Here is a 22,036-nt window from a genome sequence, read left to right on the forward strand (position 1 = left end):
TAAAGTGTTGACAGTCTCAGCTACTCAGTACTGTTTGGTCTAATTTTAGAGTATTCATGTGGTTTGCTGATACTGAACTGTCATCAGTGTATGTGAGGAACTGAAACATTGCAATACAATGTTGCTGAAAATGTCACACAATGAGAATATATTGCACTGGTACATTTTACAAACTTCTGATTTTTCCCACAAGTATGAAATATAAGGAATTACTAGATAAATGCTCAGCGTTGCACGAGTAATAAAAAAGGTTTTTGTATAAAAGAATTATTTTTAATTGGATAAGTTTTTTACCCAATAAAATTGAATAACTCCAATTTTTCTATTTATCTATTCTCTCGATATATATGAATTTCAGGGTTGGTTTGTCTTTTTGTTTGTCTTTTGCTTTCATCCGTGTGTCCAGTTATAGCGATTAAAGTTTTGCAATAAAAAATCTGCTTTGCAGAGGATTTGAACTTGTGACATTCTAATCACAACTTCACAAACAAGCACGTCCAACCACTAGGCTACAAACAAGCATGTCCAATCACTAAGCTACAAACAAGCATGTACAACCACTAGGCTACAAACAAGCAGGTCCAACCACTAGGCTACAAACAAGCACGTCCAACCACTAGGCTACAAACAAGCATGTCCAACCACTAGGATACAAACAAGCACGTCCAACCACTAGGCTACAAACAAGCACGTCCAACCACTAGGCTACAAACAAGCATGTCCAACCACTAGGATACAAACAAGCGCGTCCGATCACTAGGCTACAAACAAGCACATCCAACCACTAAGCTACAAACAAGCATGTCCAACCACTAGGCTACAAACAAGCACGTCCAACCACTAGGCTACAAACAAGCATGTCCAACCACTAGGCTACAAACAAGCACGTCCAACCACTAGGATACAAACAAGCGCGTCCGATAACTAGGCTACAAACAAGCACGTCCAACCACTAAGCTACAAACAAGCTTGTCCAACCACTAGGCTACAAACAAGCATGTCCAACCACTAGGCTACAAACAAGCATGTCCAACCACTAAGCTACAAACAAGCATGTCCAACCACTAAGCTACAAACAAGCATGTCCAACCACTAGGCTACAAACAAGCGTGTCCAACCACTAGGCTACAAACAAGCGCGTCCAACCACTAGGCTACAAACAAGCAGGTCCAACCACTAGGCTACAAACAAGCATGTCCAACCACTAGGCTACAAACAAGCACGTCCAACCACTAGGATACAAACAAGCGCGTCCGATAACTAGGCTACAAACAAGCACGTCCAACCACTAAGCTACAAACAAGCTTGTCCAACCACTAGGCTACAAACAAGCATGTCCAACCACTAGGCTACAAACAAGCATGTCCAACCACTAAGCTACAAACAAGCATGTCCAACCACTAAGCTACAAACAAGCATGTCCAACCACTAGGCTACAAACAAGCGTGTCCAACCACTAGGCTACAAACAAGCGCGTCCAACCACTAGGCTACAAACAAGCAGGTCCAACCACTAGGCTACAAACAAGCATGTCCAACCACTAGGATACAAACAAGCATGTCCAACCACTAGGCTACAAACAAGCACGTCCAACCACTAGGTTACAAACAAGCACGTCCAACCACTAGGCTACAAACAAGCGTGTCCAACTACTAGGCTACAAACAAGCATGTCCAACCACTAGGCTACAAACAAGCATGTCCAACCACTAGGCTACAAACAAGCATGTCCAACCACTAGGCTACAAACAAGCATGTTCAACACCTAAGCTACAAACAAGCATGTCTAACCACTAGGCTACAAACAAGCACGTCCAACCACTAGGCTACAAACAAGCATGTCCAACCACTAGGCTACAAACAAGCACGTCCAACCACTAGGCTACAAACAAGCACGTCCAACCCTCAGGCTACAAACAAGCACGTCCAACTACTAGGCTAAGCCATTCTCCTCAAGTTCACAAACAAGCACGTGCAACTACTAGGCTAAGCCATTTTCCAACATTCTTAGATACATGTATATCTATATCCTTTTTGAAATCGCACATGCTAAATATGCATTTGTTATTATTAATTAATATTACATTTTACTATTGTTGTTTTTAGAAACCTTTTAAAAGCTTATTTTTCCCCATTACCCATTACCTATTTTTTTAATTTTTAATTTTCAAATATGCCGTTTTGATTTCAAATGTGCAGTTACACTCCTATATCAGGTTTCAGTAAATCTGTAAAAACTAAATGCTTTTCATGTAGACAAATGTATTATCTGCAGTAAGAATTTCCTCTACATTCTCTCTCTGTTTGGTCAAACAAAATATCACACACAGTCTGATATCTCATTTTTGCGCTTGTACTAGTATTGAAAGGTATCAGTCTTGTCCATCAAAACTTTGAATCTAATGAGCTTTTGCTGCAACATTAAAATTTTTAATACACACAATTCCATGTACTGATTGGTTTTTTAAAAAATTTATTTAAACTGCACTAAAACACCTTTTTTCATGATATCAAGTTTAAAAGTTAGAATGGTAAACGTTGTATATGTTAAATAAAAATAAGTTTTCTGCGCAAAAACCTTTTTTACCGGGTATACAGCGGGCATTCCTCTAGTTTACTATAGTAAGAGCCATGTGCATTCTTCTGAAGCCAGCGTTAGAAAGAATGCTTGCGCCATGATCTTTCACACAATCATGATCTTCAAGCATGCTAGCTCAAGAGTTTAACATGCTATTTCAACCACGGTATTAAAAATTGGCGGATGTAATGAGTATCATATACAGAAGTATGCCGCAGTATCACCAATTGGATGTGTAGTGTAATCGGATACTGCACCTGTGTGCAGAACTGGAAGCTTCAAATTCAGTTCCAGTTTTAAGTGGATTTTTCGTTCCTCTAACTTTATCGATATACCTGGACATACGAACAACAGACAAACACTGAGATTTGTGTATATAAATATTGTATCTAAACTGTATCGTAATATAAAATAATCAACCTCATCAGTAACATGTCTAAGTGTTATAGCGCTTCATTGACGGAATGGGGGGGCCAAGAAAATGGTGATGGACCAAGAAAGTGGTGAAAGATGGATGATTGGGTAAAAGGACATATTTAACAAAGTATGACGAGATAAGCAAACATACTATCTAAAAGAGTTTGTTGAAAATTAAAGAATGTCTTCTTCACAGGTCTTTGATGGTATGTATTGGGTGCAAGAGCTCCCAACATGCGCAAAAAGCAGTACATTCCTTAAACGCCAATTTTGAGCAGGATAGGTTGGAGTTTGTTCCTCTCACTTTGCAAAGATCTCTGTGTCGCCACTTAGTAGACAAACACTTGTTTTTATCTCAATTTTTGAATTATTTCATATATATGGCTCTTGTCCATATTTTTATGAATAACAAACACATTTTAATAAACTAAGAAGCCCATCCTCACACTGATTACAGCAATAGCACCCTCTTCATTATACGTAATGTTCAAGTCAACACAAGAATCAACAACAGTTCATCACGAGAAGTTGGTATCTGTTGGTAGAAATACCATACTAAGACTTGATCACGTAGCCTGTTCTGTAACTTTTGAAAATAAGTAAAATTATAGGTCCACAGATAGATCAACAAACAGCTCTATGGAAAGTTGGACTGAATGTTTCACCCAAGTGTTAAGCTCTATTGTTGTTATGGCAACTAATGTTTAAATAATAGTAATCTTATTATCCGCTACAAGCATCTTATCTGACACAATGAATACTGAAAGACTACTTCTAACTCCCAACCTGAGGGGGATATATATAGATAGTCTAGCTGCTGCCAATTTAAAAAATTTAGCACCTTACAATTTCAAATTTGAAAAAGAATTTTGTTCTGTTATTAATTTATCATCTTTTACATAAGGAGTCAGCTGACTTCCTTTCCAATACTCCCACTTCAATGCATAAAACATACTTTTTATTTTGTTAAAATAGTTCTATATCCTCTATACTATGCATGTTTGTCTTTAAAGAACCTAAAAGACAAACAAATTATTGGTAAAAGTTTCTACTTTGATCTTCTCCCATATTGGAATCAAGAGATGGGTTTTAAATTTCTATTATTTGCTTCTGATGTAGTTTAGCAAAGATAGTAATTTACAGTTGATGAGGATCCACAAACTAAATAAAGATATCAACCACAGCTAACTATAAGTATGTTAGTTGTCTGCTCCTTCCTTCTCTATCCGCTGTTGTGTTGATGCTAATGATTATACTAACAGATTCATATTATGTTCCTTTATTGTACGCCAACCGTTGGACGTAGTAGGAATTTGTTGAATTTTTAATTATTCTTTATACAAGGTAAAGTTAATTACAGTATACTCTTAGCCAATGAACTTGATGTTGAAAGTATTAGACTGATTTTAATAAAATTAATGAGAAGTAAACAAAAACATAGAACTTTCTAGAATAAACAAGCTCTATATATAACAGGGGTAACAAGAATGCACAGGTTATATTTTAGGAATTCTACTCAAACTAGTGATGTCACAAAGTTTTTTGAGATTACGCATTGCTGCTACTTGTGCCAAGTACTGCATTACTCTCGGCCCTTCTTTCTAGCCTACCCACGGTTCAACGCTGTTTTTCCCACTGCATACTGCCTAACATAATCATATGTATTATCAAGTTACTCTATGAAGTAAACTGTTTGAAATATCTCGGATAACACACTCTTAACTCTTAACGATACTTACAAAAAGAATAAAAAATAATAGAGCTCAGTTAAGTTTGTTCGTAGTTTTTATGTAGGTTATAATTATATCATTTTTAAATTACAGAGCGCAATGAGCACCCAGACATTGTGTCAATCATGTAATGACAGATGGTGCGAAACCACAAGTCTGCAAGGAATTGTGATGGGACTAAACGTAAGTGTTATTTATTTATGCTGTTACGCTGATGCTACTTGTAGTTTGTGACTAACTGGGATATATATTTGGTCTTGTCAGCTTATTAACCTGGGTAAAGCTAAGCTTTAGCAATGCCAATAAACAGAATTCACATTATGTTTAAAACAAAACACCAATGGCTTTTGTGAGGTACTTCTGACATATATAATGTCTTTGTATCCTTCGTTTTAACTATTTTTATATAAGATAAAATATTCTTCAAGTAGTGTTCCTATAAGGTAGATAGATCAGAGCCTGACAATGTTGGATTCTGATATGCTTCCTTCTGATGCAGTGAACTTGGTATTCTGACCCGTCTTTTCTTCAGCAATAAAAACACACAAGTAATTTTAACGCTACTTTATTTTAATCTGGAACTCTTCTGACAGTCATGGCAAAAATCTTTCCGTTAACATCTCTACCAATTTTGATGCAATACTTTTATAATTTTATTTCACGATTTACAGCAAAATAATATTAAATACAAATTTTAAAGTAGAAGAGAGCTTGAATATTGTGTTACACGAAATAATAATCACCTGAAAAACTGTAGAGCAACGCTAACACGCTATCACATCTTTTGATAGTTCAATTCGAACTGATAATAGGTGATGACCGCCAACTTTCAACCCCTTCTACTTTATCTTCTTTGTCACCATAGTCTCTATCTACTTCACCACTAGCGGCAGGGCCAAGTGTCACCATAGTCTCTATCTACTTCACCACTAGCGGCAGGGCCAAGTGTCACCATAGTCTCTATCTACTTCACCACTAGCGGCAGGGCCAAGTGTCACCATAGTCTCTATCTACTTCACCACTAGTGGCAGGGCCAAGTGTCACCATAGTCTCTATCTACTTCACCACTAGCGGCAGGGCCAAGTGTCACCATAGTCTCTATCTACTTCACCACTAGCGGCAGGGCCAAGTGTCACCATAGTCTCTATCTACTTCACCACTAGCGGCAGGGACAAGTGTCACCATAGTCTCTATCTACTTCACCACTAGCGGCAGGGCCAAGTGTCACCATAGTCTCTATCTACTTCACCAGCAGCAGGGCCAAGTGTCACCATAGTCTCTATCTACTTCACCACTAGCGGCAGGGCCAAGTGTCACCATAGTCTCTATCTACTTCACCAGCGGCAGGGCCAAGTGTCACCATAGTCTCTATCTACTTCACCACTAGCGGCAGGGCCAAGTGTCACCATAGTCTCTATCTACTTCACCACTAGCGGCAGGGCCAAGTGTCACCATAGTCTCTATCTACTTCACCACTAGCGGCAGGGACAAGTACAATAAAAATATATCGTGGCTACACCAATGACCATAATTTTATCGCATATACCTTCTTTGCACGAGGGCCGATTCAACTTGACTGTTCGTCTAACTTGTGACTTCCACAACTAGACTTATGGAATGAGATGACACAGACAAACATTATGACTAGAATGACAGATAATTATACTCAAACTGATGCTACGATGACTGACAAGAATACTACAGACAGACTGACGGTGACGGACTGGGCCCTGCCGCTTTTTCATTTTTGTATTTTTCGTTTTTCAATTCGTTCCTCTAACAAATATATTCATTCTCTCCCTCACACCGACTTGAGCTTGTTTCTAACCTTTGTCCTTGTAGAATAGATTATAATAATGGTAATAACATACCTTATTATTTCATTGTTTATTATTTCAACAACGAACGGGAAAAAATTATTTTAACGCATAGTTTGCTACGAATTGAACAAATAAATAAATACCTGTATATGAAGCTACAACTTATTTTTAATGTGAAAGCCACTGATTGCACAAATATAGCTAACGAAAAGAAATAGCACTTGCTACAGCTAGTAAGCACAGCTATTGAAGCACCTTTAGAAGAACCGCCCAGCACTAATTTATATCAGTCTGTAGTTAACACAGTTTAGATTTATCAGTTAATGGAATGCAATATTCTCCTTCATAACCTTGTAGAACCTTTTCTGTTGTTGTGATTAAGGCTGTACAATTACCATGGCTTAAACATTTTATACTAATAATATATTGCAAGCCAATAAAAATAAAACATACAGAAATTTCAAAATTAGGACCTCAAGAAGTCTATAAAAGCTGAGCTGTAGTTCCATGTAGAAAGTGTCAGTTTTATAACAGTTTTATAACAGGGATAACATGATACTGAAAGGAGGTAAGAACGGTTAAAATAAATAAGACTTCATCAAAAGAATGCTTATGTTACATGTATCAAAGTAGTTAGTCTTGAAGCAATAGATATTTCATCGCCACACGAAATATGCTTCAGTATTGTAAAATTTAGACTAATATCAAAACTTCAAGCAGACATAAATGTAGGTGATTAACTAACAGACCTGTAGGTGATTAACTAGCAGACCTGTAGGTGATTAACTAGCAGCTATGTACTCTTTATATACCTATAATAGAAGTACGTATATAAGTGTGTACTATGCGCATTATAAGTACATTAAGTACATTATAAGTACTCCAAATATATTATACTATATGTATATATATTTATTTATAAATAAATATATATATAATATATAAATATATAGAACATATTTTTATAAATAACTAAATTTTTTCAGGAGTGCGGTTGTGACCGACTTGAAAACTTCTGTAATTTGGCCTTTCTTTTTTGACTATTTTCAGATGGGTAAGTTTTAAGATACTGTCGACACTTTTCAAAGACTTGGTAATATATTTAAATAGTTGTATATGTGTTTTGTATCGTTATTATACTTAAATGACTCCACAGAAAAATTGTTAAATTCGTTGATGAGATTTCGGTACAAGGGTTTGCGACGTTGTTGATGAATAATTTTCGTGAGTTGTGTGCACATGCATTTATCATAAAAACTCTCAAACATTCACTCCGCTCGTTTGGTCGTGGGACTATATGTATATATATTTATTTATAAATAAATATATATAATATGTGTATATAAATATATAGAACATATTTTTATAAATAACTAAATCTTCTCAGGAGTGCGGTTGTGACCGACTTGAAAACTTTTGTAATTTGACCTTTCTTTTTTGAATAAGAACACAATTCTAGCTCAGTCAGCCAATATACAATGTTGATAGTTAACTACGTTAAACCGCATAAATGTGCTGAGTTCATTACAGAGGCTCATTTCAGTTTTTGTGTATTCTCAGTAACAGCTACACTGCCCTAGTCATTTCAGCCATTTTGAGTTCCACTAAATCCACCAAGGGACGGTGTCTTAATCTACTTCATCTATAATACTGCTACCCTCAAAGAATTTGTTTAGATAATACAAGTAGGTAACTTCACAGACCTCTGAATCATTGTTGAACAAGAATGTTCTTTCAAAGAATAAAAGAGATGATTTGAGCAGAAGAAAAGATAATCAATTAGAGCAATTAAGTAGCAGAACAAAGAGGAAGGGCTTATGAGAGGTCAAGAACTCATTGCATTGAGAGCTCCCCATGGAATAAAATGAAAAATGTGGGTGCTATCTAGGTTTGGTTTGAGTGTGTGAAGTATGGCTATTTGTTGTGCTGTATGATTACTTCACTAGTGAGGATATATGGCCTACTAACTCAGTCGATCATAGACCTATAGATCATAGACCGATCACCAACTGAGCCGATCATAGACCGATCGCCAACTGAGTCGATCATAGACCTATCACCAACTGAGTCGATCATAGACCTATCACCAACTGAGTCGATTATAGACGTATCACCAACTGAGTCGATCATAGACCTATCACCAACTAAGTCGATCATAGACCTATCACCAACTAAGTCGATCATAGACCTATAGATCATAGACCTATCACCAACTCTATTTACAAATAATAGTAGCAAACTCATAAAAATAGAAACATGAAGATATTAACTGACCAAAATTTAATTTTAGCTTGCTATAACTAATAGCTAAAGCTTGCTATATAACATAAATAATTCTCACTATCACTAATATAAAATAGAAAGGAACAGTCCGTATGGCAGAAAACCATCTCTGTATGAGGGAATGAGTAGAAGTTTCTTCTCTTCTGTATAGCGAAATGTGACAGGTTACTGTACCTCTGTTATAGTTTATCATCTCTATATTAAGAATAGTGAACGCTCGGTATTGCACAGATAATAAAAGAAACATTTTTTTATACAGAAAAATCATTTTTAATCAACATATACAAGTTTACTATTTTAACTTTTAAATGAAGGTGAGTGTTTATTTCTGTGTGCTATAAGTTTAACTAGGTTTATGTTTCATATACATGTATTTATAGCATTTTGGAGAAGTCTGGGCCCGTGTTCTTCTTTTACTACACTTGGCAATCCCGTGCGCTAATTCAGTTTGGCAAATGTAGTATGTATGTCCACAATTATTCCATAATATGGCAACATGGCTGTATAGTGTAGTGGTGTATAGTGGTTAGCGCCACTGATTGCAAAGTACATGTATGTGTAATGAGTTCAATTCCAGTGCAAAGAGATTTTTTGTTCCTAACACTAGCAAGCGCTTCATGCACTGCATACGCAAGCTGCTGCCAAAAGCTGCTGCCAAAAGCTGCTGCCAAAAGCTGCTGCCAAAAACTGCTGCCAGAAGCTGCATGCGCTGCAGCGCTTGCTGGTGTTAAGAACCAAAAACTTAGGGTTGCTGTTGCAAATCGGTGCGTTTGCAGCACTGCAAATGCTGCAAACGCACGTACTTTACTTCTATAACTGGACATAACGACAAACCAACAAACCCTTTGATTTATATACCTATATATGATTTATATACATATATACACGTAGATGATGCTGAACGAGCTAGACAAAGCCAATTTCATTATCTTCACAAATGTATCGCCTAATGTATCTTTCGGTTGAACCCAGCAGCACAATCGATCGCCTCAGAGCTTTTCACTTGTCATACCTTACTTCCCATCAATGATAGCATGACCTATTTTGTACTTACGCTATCCTACCTCCTCTGAACATCAGGCCTCTCTCTGGCAAAGAGTTCCATCTACCTTGTTTGCTGTACAACCCCTTAACCTCTCCGCGCACAGGAGTTCTTTTACAGCTAATCACAAAACTAGTATCTCTCTCCATTACACCCTTTCCGTAATTAAAACAGCCTTCATCCACTTACCTGTTGGCTGGATTATTCTTACTTACCTTTGAGCTTGTAGCTTATTTAATGGTGGCCATCTCTGATAACTATAACAATATTTTACAAGAAATGTTAGAAAGTATAAGAACCCTGCTCAAGTCAGAATCTTGTAGGAGGACAGGAAGGTGTAAATTTTTACCATTGTAAAGTGTAAATCAAAATTTTAAGTAAGACTTTACTTAAAACAACACGAATAATTTGTTTAACTAATCACAAGCATTTTTAGATTAAATACACACCAACAAATAAAATACATCCCAGATATTGTAGCAACTTTTGCAAAAAAAACAAACCCGCAATTACAAAATTTGTCAGCCCTCTGTTAAGGTTTAAGAGTACAACTACTAACAAATACAATATTTACAAAATGCTTCAAAAGTTATCCATGGAAACAATCATTACCAAAAGTATAATCATAACTATTGAAATGCTAAGATCAAAGATCACTTTATGATTATTATATACTTTGTAGTTTTGCTAATATAGACAGGGTCAAAAGGTTAACAGGCCTGTGACTGATAGCCCATTGGGCTTCAAAGAGTATGCTGAATATTCTATGGTATTCTCCAAAATTATTTGAGGTTGTTCAGGACTTGTAGGAAGATTTTGTCTAGAACATCTAATTAAGTCTTGAGTTGTGTCATATTAACTTGACCAGATATCTTTTTTATTAAATGAAGAAACAAACCAAGTCTTAAGAATAAAATACATGTATTTTCATTTGAGTATTTAGAGTTGGAAGGTTTCAATAAAACAGAATATGAGGTGAAAAAACGTGAAAACTTTCTAGTAAAATAAGAAAAAAGTGTTGAGCAAATGATATAAATGATGTAATGATATAAATGATGTAATGATATAAATTATGTAATGATATACATGATGTAATGATATAAATGATGTAAAACTATTTATTCATCATCCCAATCGTATGCCTCTTGAGATAAACTTGTCTCTAGTAGCAGGATTTGAGACAATTGTCAAGGCAGGTCAGAGTTGAAGGTACACAATTCTGGCACGTTGGTGACTGAGTGACAACAGGAGGGCTGTTCGTGTTTGGATCAGGGGTGGGCTCGCTGGGAATTGTGGGTGGTGGTGCAGCAGAGGTTGGTCCAGCTGTTGGAGGGTCAACTCCATCTGGCAGAGGAGCCAGAGATATGCCATAGAGAAGCTCTAAAAGCAATCATCAGAGCTATCAAAGCCTGGCTTGCCTCACCTTTGAGATTATTCTCAGTATAGCAGTCAGTTACTGGTATATATATACATGTATATACACATGTATATACCAGTAACTATATTTCATTGCTATATTTTAATTGTTATAACTGGACATAGGGTGTACGAAAAAAACGCTGAGATTTATAGATATATATATATATATATACATGTATATATCTATAAATCTCAGCATTATATATATCTATAAATCTCAGCGTTATATATATATCTATAAATCTCAGCGTTATATATATATCTATAAATCTCAGCGTTTTGTTTTTTTCGTACACCCTATGTCCATTTATAGCAATTAAAATATAGCAATGAAAAATCTGTATAATAGAAGATTTGATTTGAGAACCTCCCATTCACAAAACAACAAGCTAACCCATGAAGCTCAACGGAATACATTGGAATCACAAGGCAGATAGTTATTATCTGGGTTAAAATACGCAGAGCAACGCTGTGTTATGCGCCACGTCACTAAAGCTTGCTCTCACGGTTGTTATTAGTAAGTTTAGCAATACGGATACTAGCTTACTAAAATTAGCTAATGGCAACTACATTACGTGCCACTGTTTATAAGCTGTTTTTAACACCCGTGCAACTCCAGACATTTGGCTAGTATATATACATATATATATATTATATATACTATATATATATATTGAGATTCTATCTCTATTATATAATAGAGCGCTATATATATACTATATGGCTCTATTATATCTCAAAATTCATATGGTTTAATTGTGTTAATGCGTGTTTTGTAAATTTCATTTTCTAGAAAACTCATAAATACTTCCAAATAAACTAAGGTGAAAATCTTTGTCTTGCTGACTGCTGTCCTGAGAACAATTTCATAGCTGAGGTAAACATATAAAAATACATATATTATATATATAATATATATACACTATACGAATCTTGAGCTATAAAAAAGCCACTTATGTTATGGACTCGCTTATTAATTTTAATATAATATACATGACCTATTGACCTCTCTCTCACAATAGCATCTGGTCTAGTGCAATTCTCTTGCACATTAACAGTATGAACTAGTGAGTAATGAACACTAGCAACAAACCTGGTTCATCAGTAGAGAGACCAGCTTTTGTTAGTTTTCTATTTCGAGCTGCTTTGTTTTTCATAACTTGTGCCTCCCAGCAGGTTGTATAGACATCTTTATCACTGTTGAAACTCCATGACCACATGAATATGTATTTACCTAAAATGAAACACTGCATTACAAGCCATCAGAAAAAGTGAGTTCATAATTACAGAAGTTTTGTAAAGGGGGTTCCTGCCTTAAAACTTGACTGTAATTTTCACATAAGGGGCGGTAACTAAATACTTACATCTAATGGTTGTATACAGTGAAAGAGGCTAGATATTGAAAAGGACTGACAATCATGATGATACGTACCAGCTTGAAGATCCGGCGGAATGTAGAATGCGGCAGTAGCCAGGGCCTTGTCATTGTTCTCACAAAACTTTGGTGCATTCTGGAAGCCTGGTTTAGGATAAGTCGTGATTTGCTCAAAAGTTTTGTCGTGTCCAAAGGGTGAAATTCCTAGGTCGGCTACCTAAAATGATATAGATGCTACTCATAAAATCAACCAGCTAAAACCTAAATGCGTTCAACTATAAGCATGTATTTCACTATAAACACGTGTTCCACTATAAACATGTGTTCCACTATAAACACGTGTTTCACTATAATAACGTGTTTCACTATAAAAACGTGTTCCACTATAGGCATGTGTTCCACTATAAACATGTGTTCTAATACAACATGTAATTCATTATAAATTCAATTCACTTGAATCACACCTGTCATGAATTATTTGTGGTTTCCATAGATCGAGTAGTTTTATTTAAAACCATTACTGCTTTGCGTGATAGAATGTTTTTTTTTGTGATAGCAATTTTAGGAGTAAAGCAATGTTAACTTCCTTCATTATACAGCCTATGAGCTAACTTCACAACTATTGGCTACTAGGATCATCTAGTAGCCAATGGTTGAAAGGTTTCAGAATCATCTACTTAAAGATTTGAGAGATCTGTGATGAATGTAACTTCCAGTTTGATTGGTCTAAAGCTATTCTTAAAATGCTTACTTTGTTGGCATGAAACTCAGGCAGAGTGGGATCAGTACTTGGGTTTCTTTCACTTCGGAATATGTAGCTACCGTTGTCTGGGATATACTGGTTAGTACATTCTTCTGCGACGTGGTTCTACAAAAACACAACTTTCAGTCTATAGTTGGAAACAGTAGACTGGAAGACTATTTCTGGTACTTGTGTTAGATTTTACATTAATATTTAACATCATAATGTATAGCTTTAATATCATCATAAAATTCTAAATAACAAGCAATAAAAGAAAGATCACAGGCTAATTTATCACCGAATGCTCTAATGCTACAGGTTATAAAACTTAACACATGTTTGTGACAAACTTTTGTACCTTAGTTGGGTGCGCAATGACCACCTTTTGTCCAGGATAGTAATACGCGCTACCATAGTCGTCTGTGTATTTGTCAATGTTTCCTATAGATCTACACGGTTTGGGGTCAGAGGGATGATAGTCAAAGCCCGTGTCTTTTCCAAACTCTGTGAGCAAAATTAACGAGCTGATAATTTAATGAAAGTTAAAGAAAATTATCATCTTTCATACTTAGATATGGCACTTTGATCAACAAAACCTTAAGCTTTAGAAGTTTAGTAGATTAGTTGCTACAAACCATTCTTTGGAGTAAAATGGTGTCCTCCTCGAGGGAATGCTCTGCAATTATTTTCACTCCAGTAGTCTCCTGCAAAATATGAGATGTTATTAAAATTCTTACACAGTATTGTATGAAACAACAAAAGACAGCGGTGTCTACTGTTGAAGCTAATCAGTGACTGCTCCGCTCATCTTTGCCATTTACAAGTAAAAAAACTTAAGAAGCTTCCGTTTACCGTTCTCCTGCAGATAGTCCGTACAGGCTATCCAGGAGTGAGATGCTACACTTCCGAACAGCATCAGGCTTCCGAAAAATATTGCAACACGATTCATGTCTGTCTGTTAGCGTGGCTGGCTTGAGTTGACTTCAGCTTTCATCTGAAGTCTTGCTTTCAACAGCTCTATATATATATAATCGGCAAGACAATTCTCTTATCACGTCAGTCTTTTGATAGCCGTCTATTAAAGGATTCGTCTCTGAAATACATTCAATAGAGATCAGTTCTATTCAGGATATAAAATAAATACAAATGTATCATCTAAGATTGAATTTAATTGAATCAAATCAGATCTATGATCTAATGAGCTAAAGACGAGTTATATAACAAAGGTTATGGCTGACGTCATTCCCTGACGCACTTGTCAGCAGTCTGGTTGTTTTCAATACCTACATGAGTCAGAGGTGCTTGAGTCATCCGAAACAGTTTGGTGAGAGAATTCAGGATGACTTTACATGTTAGAGTTAGAGATTTTACTAAAACAATCGGTTGGAACATCAGATACACTTGCGCAGCCTTAGTTTTCAGCGTGGCTTCATCAAGCATCAGATCAATGCTTTGGGAGGAGAATAAGTGTATTGTATTTAATAACTGGGTAATCACTAGTATGCGCATATAATTCTTCCTTTTTATTCTAGAGCAACAAAGAACGATTAGCAGCATTACAGCGGCTACAAGTATAAGAGGATGTAGTCAATTGTGAGAAATAATGAAAACTGGCAGTCTTCTTTTTATAGATCTGACTGATGGTGCAAGGAGAACCAGAGGACTAATGTTATAGGTCATGGAGCATAACAAGTAGTCATTCAAGTGTAGTAAATATAATATTGTGTGTCTTCCATGTGCTGGCTCATGGAAACCTGAGTGCCATGGTTGGCTATACTCATACCACACAAAAACAGATTCACAAAAAAGCGTAGTCACAAAAACTATTCCATCTTATTAAAGGTGCTGGATATCAGCAGTTATCAATAGTTGTAAACGGATGTCAGCAGTTATCAACAGTTGTCACCAATTATCAGTAGTTGTAAACAGATATCATCAGTTATTAACAGATACCAGCAGTTATCAAAAGTTGTCACCAGTTATCAATAGTGTAATAAAAAAATGGATGATAAGTACGACACTGAGTTTCCACCATTGTCATCGCAGAACAAAACCCTTAAAATGGAAATGATAGCCCTGAAAAGGGCCGAGGTGGTTGGTGGGACTACTGGCACTCAGAAATCGATTTCGACTGGTGAGTCCAGTAGCCCGAGAGGGTCACTGTCGTCCCCAATTTGGTCTACCGATGAGTGAACGATCTTGGACTCCACTTCATGTCATGGAGTAGGGCAAGCGTCACGGGCTGGCCTCCAGTACGGCCGTCGGTCCTGCCGTGGCCTTGTGTAGCATTGCCCTCGGTGATGGTGTTGGCGACGGGGTGAACACGCTCTCGGTCTCTGGGGTTCAGTCTGGGTAGACTGTGTTCTTCGGTGCTCAGCAGATACGTGCGCTTGTAGGAGAGGCTGGATGGTGAACACCTCATCATAAGAGGAGCAGCGGTGTCGGTGTACACGAGCGTGCCTCTGTAGGTCACGCTCCTTGTTGCAAGAAAAATCGCGAGAAAAAGTACACAAGTGCTTCATGCTTGTAAAAGTGAATGAACTGTCAATCAGTGTATTCCCAATATTTATAGACAGTCAGCATGCGTAAGAGAGTTGATGATGTCTTTTCTAAGCCTATAATCCGGCAGCTTCAAATTGCTGACTCAATGGATCTATATTACGTTCGTCGCAATTCAGACAAATTTGAATAGTCATTTATAAGGCGCACGCTTAACACTTGTCCAATGTAGAGTATATGTATGTGTTATACTAGCAATTTTTTTTATGTTAACCAATTATTACCATATTGTTCTAAGATTTGCATGTTACTATACAAACACTAAAACAATTACTAATACTCGTATTGCGTGATTAGTTAGTGACAGATGTTATCGTTTTTGTATTCGAAATATGTTATTGTAGAATTGGTTGACCTGATTACTGTGCAGCCAATCAATTGTAGATTTTTCCCTGGGGTTGCTATATAACCTGTCAGTTTTATCATTGCTAGTGTGTTACTGCTTGGTACTGAGAGATATAACACCAATAAAGATACTGCGTTCTTTACAATAAGCTCTGCTTGATTTTCAAAAGCAAATAGTGTATAAAATTCTTGTCACTGTTTCTGACTTTAGCATTGTGATATTAGCCAGCATACCATAGCTGCATTCACTATAAGTGCTATTGATCGAACATCAAGAATTATTGCGCTTGGCTTGCTAGGGTGTAATAGTTGAAAAAAGACACCATCGAGTCTGTTTATCGGCTCACTCTCGAGTCTGTTTATCGGCTCACCCACGAGTCTGTTTATCGGCTCACCCACGAGTCTGTCTATCGGCTCACCATCGAGTCTGTTTATCGGCTCACTCTCGAGTCTGTTTATCGGCTCACTCTCGAGTCTGTTTATCGGCTCACTCTCGAGTCTGTTTATCGGCTCACCCACGAGTCTGTTTATCGACTCACCCACGAGTCTGTTTATCGGCTCACCCACGAGTCTGTTTATCGGCTCATCCACGAGTCTGTTTATCGGCTCACCATCAAGTCTGTTTATCGGCTCACCATCGAGTCTGTTTATCGGCTCACCCACGAGTCTGTTTATCGACTCATCGAGTTTGCATGAACTCGCTCTTGAGTTGGGAGTTGTCTATCCTTGTCAAGTAAAATTTACTTCAATAGTTGTAAACAAATGTCATCAGTTATCAACAGTTGTCACCAGTTATCAATAGTTGTAAACAGATATCATCAGATGTCAACAGTTGTCACCAGTTATTAGTAATTGTAAACAGATATCATCACTTGTCAATAGTTGTCACCAGTTATCAATAGTTGTAAACAGATATCATCAGTTGTCAACAGTTGTCACCAGTTATCAATAGTTGTAAACAGATGTCATCAGTTGTCAACAGTTGTCACCAGTTATCAATAGTTGTAACAGATATCATCAGATGTCAACAGTTGTCACCGGTTATCAATAGTTGTAAACAGATATCCTCAGTTGTCAACAGTTGTCACCAGTTATCAATAGTTGTAAACAGATATCATCAGTTGTCAACAGTTGTCACCAGTTATCAATAGTTTTAAACAGATGTCATCAGATGTCGATAGTTGTCACCAGTTATTAATAGTTGTAAACAGATATCATCAGTTGTCAACAGTTGTCACCAGTTATTAATAGTTGTAAACAGATGTCATCAGTTGTCAACAGTTGTCACCAGTTATTAATAGTTGTAAACAGATATCATCAGTTGTCAACAGTTGTCACCAGTTATCAATAGTTGTAAACAGATGTCATCAGATGTTGTCAGATGTCAACAGTTGTCATCAGATAACAACAGTAATTGATAAAGATAAATGAGACAAGGAGACTACATTGTTGAAGTACATGGACAAATAGACACCACTTAGAAGATATCGTATTTGTACTTATCATGATACATTTGAGGGTGTTGAAATTATGCCTATATATATATGCATGTTCACTTCATAGATATCAACAGGCTACTCAGGCAGCTATTGTACTCCCAAGATTACTCAAGCTTTAGAAATAAAAGTTTTTCACTCTACGATTTAAAGGTTATATTTAAAATAGAAGAATTGATATGAACCTTTAAGCAACCAGAGTTTTAAACAGGCCAGCATGATGGCATATAGCATGGGAAATTATAGATTAAATGCTCACCAATAAAATAGTATACACTTTAGATATAGTAAGTTTCGCATAAAGACAAATCCACACTTACAAAGTTTATTAAAAGTCCTTCAAGGTTTAAGAGTACAACCATAAACAAATACCTACACAATGCTTAAAAATTAACCGTCCTATAGAAACAATCATGGACAAAAAATACAACTACAAGTATCAAAATTCTATGATGAAAACCCACTCATTAGCTCTATTTCATCAATCAAATTGTATCATAGATTCATAGATTCATAATCATAGATGGTATATAGCATATAAAGTTCCATAATGTACTATAATTATATCAATATTATAGTTTCAATAGTACTCTTTGTCATGCTAGTCTGTGGTCAGTCAAAAACCTTTCTGTGTAACAGCCATTTTATAGAATACTTAGTTTTCAGACATGAATAGTGCATTCTGGGAAATGCAAGCCATTCAACTACCCTTCAGTAAAGTTCACCGATGATGTAACAATTCACTGGGAGGCAGTCATGTGACAGTAAGCTTTACAGTTATCTCGAGGATAAGTCCTGCACAGCCAGTAATCATGGTATAATAACTGTAATAGCCTATAATATCTGTCTTCCATGTATAATAACGTGTTTGTATGTAGGTATAAATACCCCTGTAGCCTATGCTAGTTATGTCTTTATTGTGAGGGATACGATGGCTGATTACCATGTCATTTTTGGAAGCATCTTTTCTGCCTGCATCGGTATGTATATTTGTATTTGTTGTATTCTTGTAGAGAATTGAAGCCTGAAGTAGTGTGTAGATTGTAATGTAGTTTATTCACTGATGGAAACACACAACTTGAACTGAAAATGTTGTGGGTATTTATATGGAACCAAAAGTAGCTTTATAAATATTAGCTTAGTATATGGTAAAAATACAATAGAGCTCTATATGGCTATCTTGCTTCAGATGTAAACAGAATTGTTATAAGCAAAAGGATTACTATAGCCATAAACTGTTATCTCATAATTGTCACAATCCCTTATAGCTCAATAGCCATAACAGTATTGTTGAAGATAAAGTATGTTTTGTCACAGTAGCTACTACATATTAGCAACTCTCTATAGGATTCATAGCTGTTTTGGCAGCAATGCATATTGTATATGTAATTGTGACCCTTGTCTATAGGAACACTAATATGAATATTGAATCTACTTTGTACTCTATTTAACAAATCAGTATGAGAGTTAAATTAATTTCAATAATGCAAAACATTTTTTCATAATATCATTGCATGTAGAGAATTTTAATCTTGTATTTTCTGATTAATTGCCAAACAAATTTTCTGCGAAAAACACTTTTACTCTTCCCAATAACCCGCACGATACAAGACGAAATAGGGAATTGTACATACCATCTATAAAATCAGGGCAATGTTTTTACTCCTTTTGGCCAAAAGCAACTAGGGATCTCCGAGGGGATGTCGAGTGTGCAGATGTTTAGTTTCTTTGATTTAACCGGAGAGATTTGTACATGTATGTAAATAAATAAATATATAAAAAAAAACATTGAATAAAAAAGGTTCTTGAAACTGAGTTCTCACGTTTTTTTGCCTTTATAGGCTCTCTGTGAGAATCTGATCTGTGATAGCATCGTGTTGCAAAGTTGACCCATAATAATGGCCTGAATGATTTTCTTTTCCGTGTTAGCTAATGAATTATCAGGAGCTATGTATTGATTGGATGTTTCCTTTCATAGCTATAACATTCACACAGACGTACTATGTGTACGTAAATGGCACAGAAGGCTGCGCGTGTCATGGGTCCACTGAGCTTCAGTGTCAAGTTGCTCCATGCCTACTTGCCAAACCTTGTCAAGTTTCCAATTCTCGGTGCATAGATGACTGCTGTTCAGGATGTCACTCTCATTATGTTGATGGGCGTGGCTATCGAGTTGACTGGAGGCTCTGTGAGGACACGACAATGGAGTGCACGTGTGAACCAAAAAACATGGTGAAATGTCTAGTGCCGCCGTGTACTTATGCAGATCCCTGCGCTGTAGAGAATTCTACATGTGTAGACAATTACTGCGGAGGCTGTCATTACTACTACGTCGATGGACTGGGAGAGCGACTGAACTCGACTATTTGTCCAGACACTTGCCGAACAGCTTACGATATAGACTACTAACCCGTGTTGTGTACAATGTTCTTAGCTCCGCATTTTCAACTAACTTTTTACTGTTTTTATTGACTCAAAGTTGAAAAGTAGCCAAAAATAAAACTGTATAGCAGGCTCAAGAAAATCTTACTATTTAGTGATTTATTAATTTTTTTTGTCCAGCTGTAGTTTAGAAATCTATTTGAGCGACGCAACTAACAAAAGTAGCAAAAAGGTAGCAGTGACGACCTCTATTGAAGGTCAGAAGTGAACTGTTAACAATTTTTTTGTCATGATGCGCTGTTAACTGTAAACATGTCTTCCATTGTTATAACAACTTTTGAACTAGTGACATTGTGTTGCAATAACAAACTGAACTGTTTGCATCTCTTGTGTTGTCATAACAAACTGAACCGTTAACATCTCTTGTGTTGTCATAGCAATTAGCAAACAGAATCGATAACACTCCTTTCAATAGACAAACCACAAGCTATTAACATTTTTTCAATTGTTATAACAAACTGAAGTGTTAACCTCATGTATTCTTTTGTCATGACAGGCAGCAAACAGCCAAGACTTACCCAACATCTTTTATAACTTTTCACATAGCAAGCTGTAATGTAATGCTAGTTTTTAAAGTCCTTGACCTGTTTCCAGATGGCCAAGATCATTCAGCATGTGAAATACTGGCTAGTAAGCAACAAGTAAATACAAAAGATCTCTTAGCTTGATAATGCTTTCTGTATAAGTACCTAATCAACATAGCCAATCGCAACCCGATAATGGGCTCACCTTTAGCTAGCATTCCAAATTTCCTCTCACCCTGTTATGAAATCTACACCCTTGTGGAGTAAACTGATCTGAAATGGCTGAGTAAACTGGAGGACAATGTACTAATCATATATGCCAGTCTCTCCAAAATAACTACACAATCCTTTAACATATCATCTACCAAACTGGGAAGAAGTAAACACAATGCTGTTGGGTCCGCTGCCACTCAGCTCATGACATAGAACAGGAGAAACTCTAGCAGCTGTGCTTAGCAGTTTGTTAAACTACTTGTAGCCTTAGATTTCTACCTTTTGCTGCCATATTAAATCATCAATGTCTTACAGCTGTTAACAAATCGCTAGTGTATGAAACTGATGTAGGGTTGAAGTTACTGACACCAGGGAGTTGTTACACCTTGTTGACATAGTAGGCTATTGCAGCTTTGAAGCTGCTTTGCCTTGCTGGCTTATAAGCCTGTTATAGCCTTGGAACCTGCTGCACATTGTTGACTGACCTAAAGGTTCACCAGTTTGCCTTTCTTACTCTTACACGTACTACATGTAGTTTTATTTGCTCATCAAAATGACTGTATTCTTACTCAGATGAAAATTAGTTACTTAAAGGACATTCATTTATGTGCTTGATGTAGACTTTTATGTCTGTCTCTTTTATGTCATGGAGTATATTATGAGGTTTGAAGGGTGAGTATGTGTGAGACTGTGGGGTCTTCTATGGGCAGGTGTTGTACTAGAGTCTTCTATGGGCAGGTGTTGTACTAGAGTCTTCTATAGGCAGGTGTTGCACTAGGGTCTTCTATGGGCAGCTGTTGGACTAGAGTCTTCTATAGGCAGGTGTCGTACTAGGGTCTTCTATGGGCAGGTTTTGTACTAGAGTCTTCTATAGGCAGGTTTTGTACTAGAGTCTTCTATGGGCAGGTGTTGTACTAGAATCTTCTATGGGCAGGTGTTGTACTAGAGTCTTCTATGGGCAGGTGTTGTACTAGAATCTTTTATGGGCAGGTGTTGTACTAGAGTCTTTTATGGGCAGGTTTTGTACTAGAGTCTTCTATGGGCAGGTGTTG

At 36.7% G+C, this 22,036-nt stretch overlaps 1 protein-coding gene across 1 annotated transcript; it reads right to left on the reverse strand.

The window, feature by feature from the left end:
* Positions 1-11,031: 11,031 nt before the first annotated feature.
* Positions 11,032-14,354, reverse strand: LOC137407263 (uncharacterized). Its single transcript, XM_068093870.1, has 7 exons — positions 14,258-14,354; positions 14,041-14,109; positions 13,764-13,909; positions 13,415-13,531; positions 12,721-12,880; positions 12,382-12,522; positions 11,032-11,249 (listed from the first exon to the last, which is right to left on the reverse strand). Exons 1-7 carry the CDS (start codon positions 14,352-14,354, stop codon positions 11,032-11,034), a joined length of 948 nt encoding a protein of 315 aa, XP_067949971.1.
* Positions 14,355-22,036: the final 7,682 nt, after the last annotated feature.

This window comes from Watersipora subatra, chromosome 10 (assembly GCF_963576615.1).
Source record: "Watersipora subatra chromosome 10, tzWatSuba1.1, whole genome shotgun sequence".
Classification (NCBI taxonomy): domain Eukaryota; kingdom Metazoa; phylum Bryozoa; class Gymnolaemata; order Cheilostomatida; family Watersiporidae; genus Watersipora; species Watersipora subatra.

Excerpts from the sequence above, each read along its gene's own strand:
- LOC137407263 (XM_068093870.1), bottom strand. The coding sequence starts at position 14,354 with ATGAATCGTGTTGCAATATTTTTCGGAAGCCTGATGCTGTTCGGAAGT. Across the intron at positions 12,881-13,414 it reads CTGAGTTTCATGCCAACAAA|GTAGCCGACCTAGGAATTTC; the intron begins GTAAGCATTTTA and ends ATATCATTTTAG. Across the intron at positions 12,523-12,720 it reads TCCGCCGGATCTTCAAGCTG|GTAAATACATATTCATGTGG; the intron begins GTACGTATCATC and ends GTTTCATTTTAG.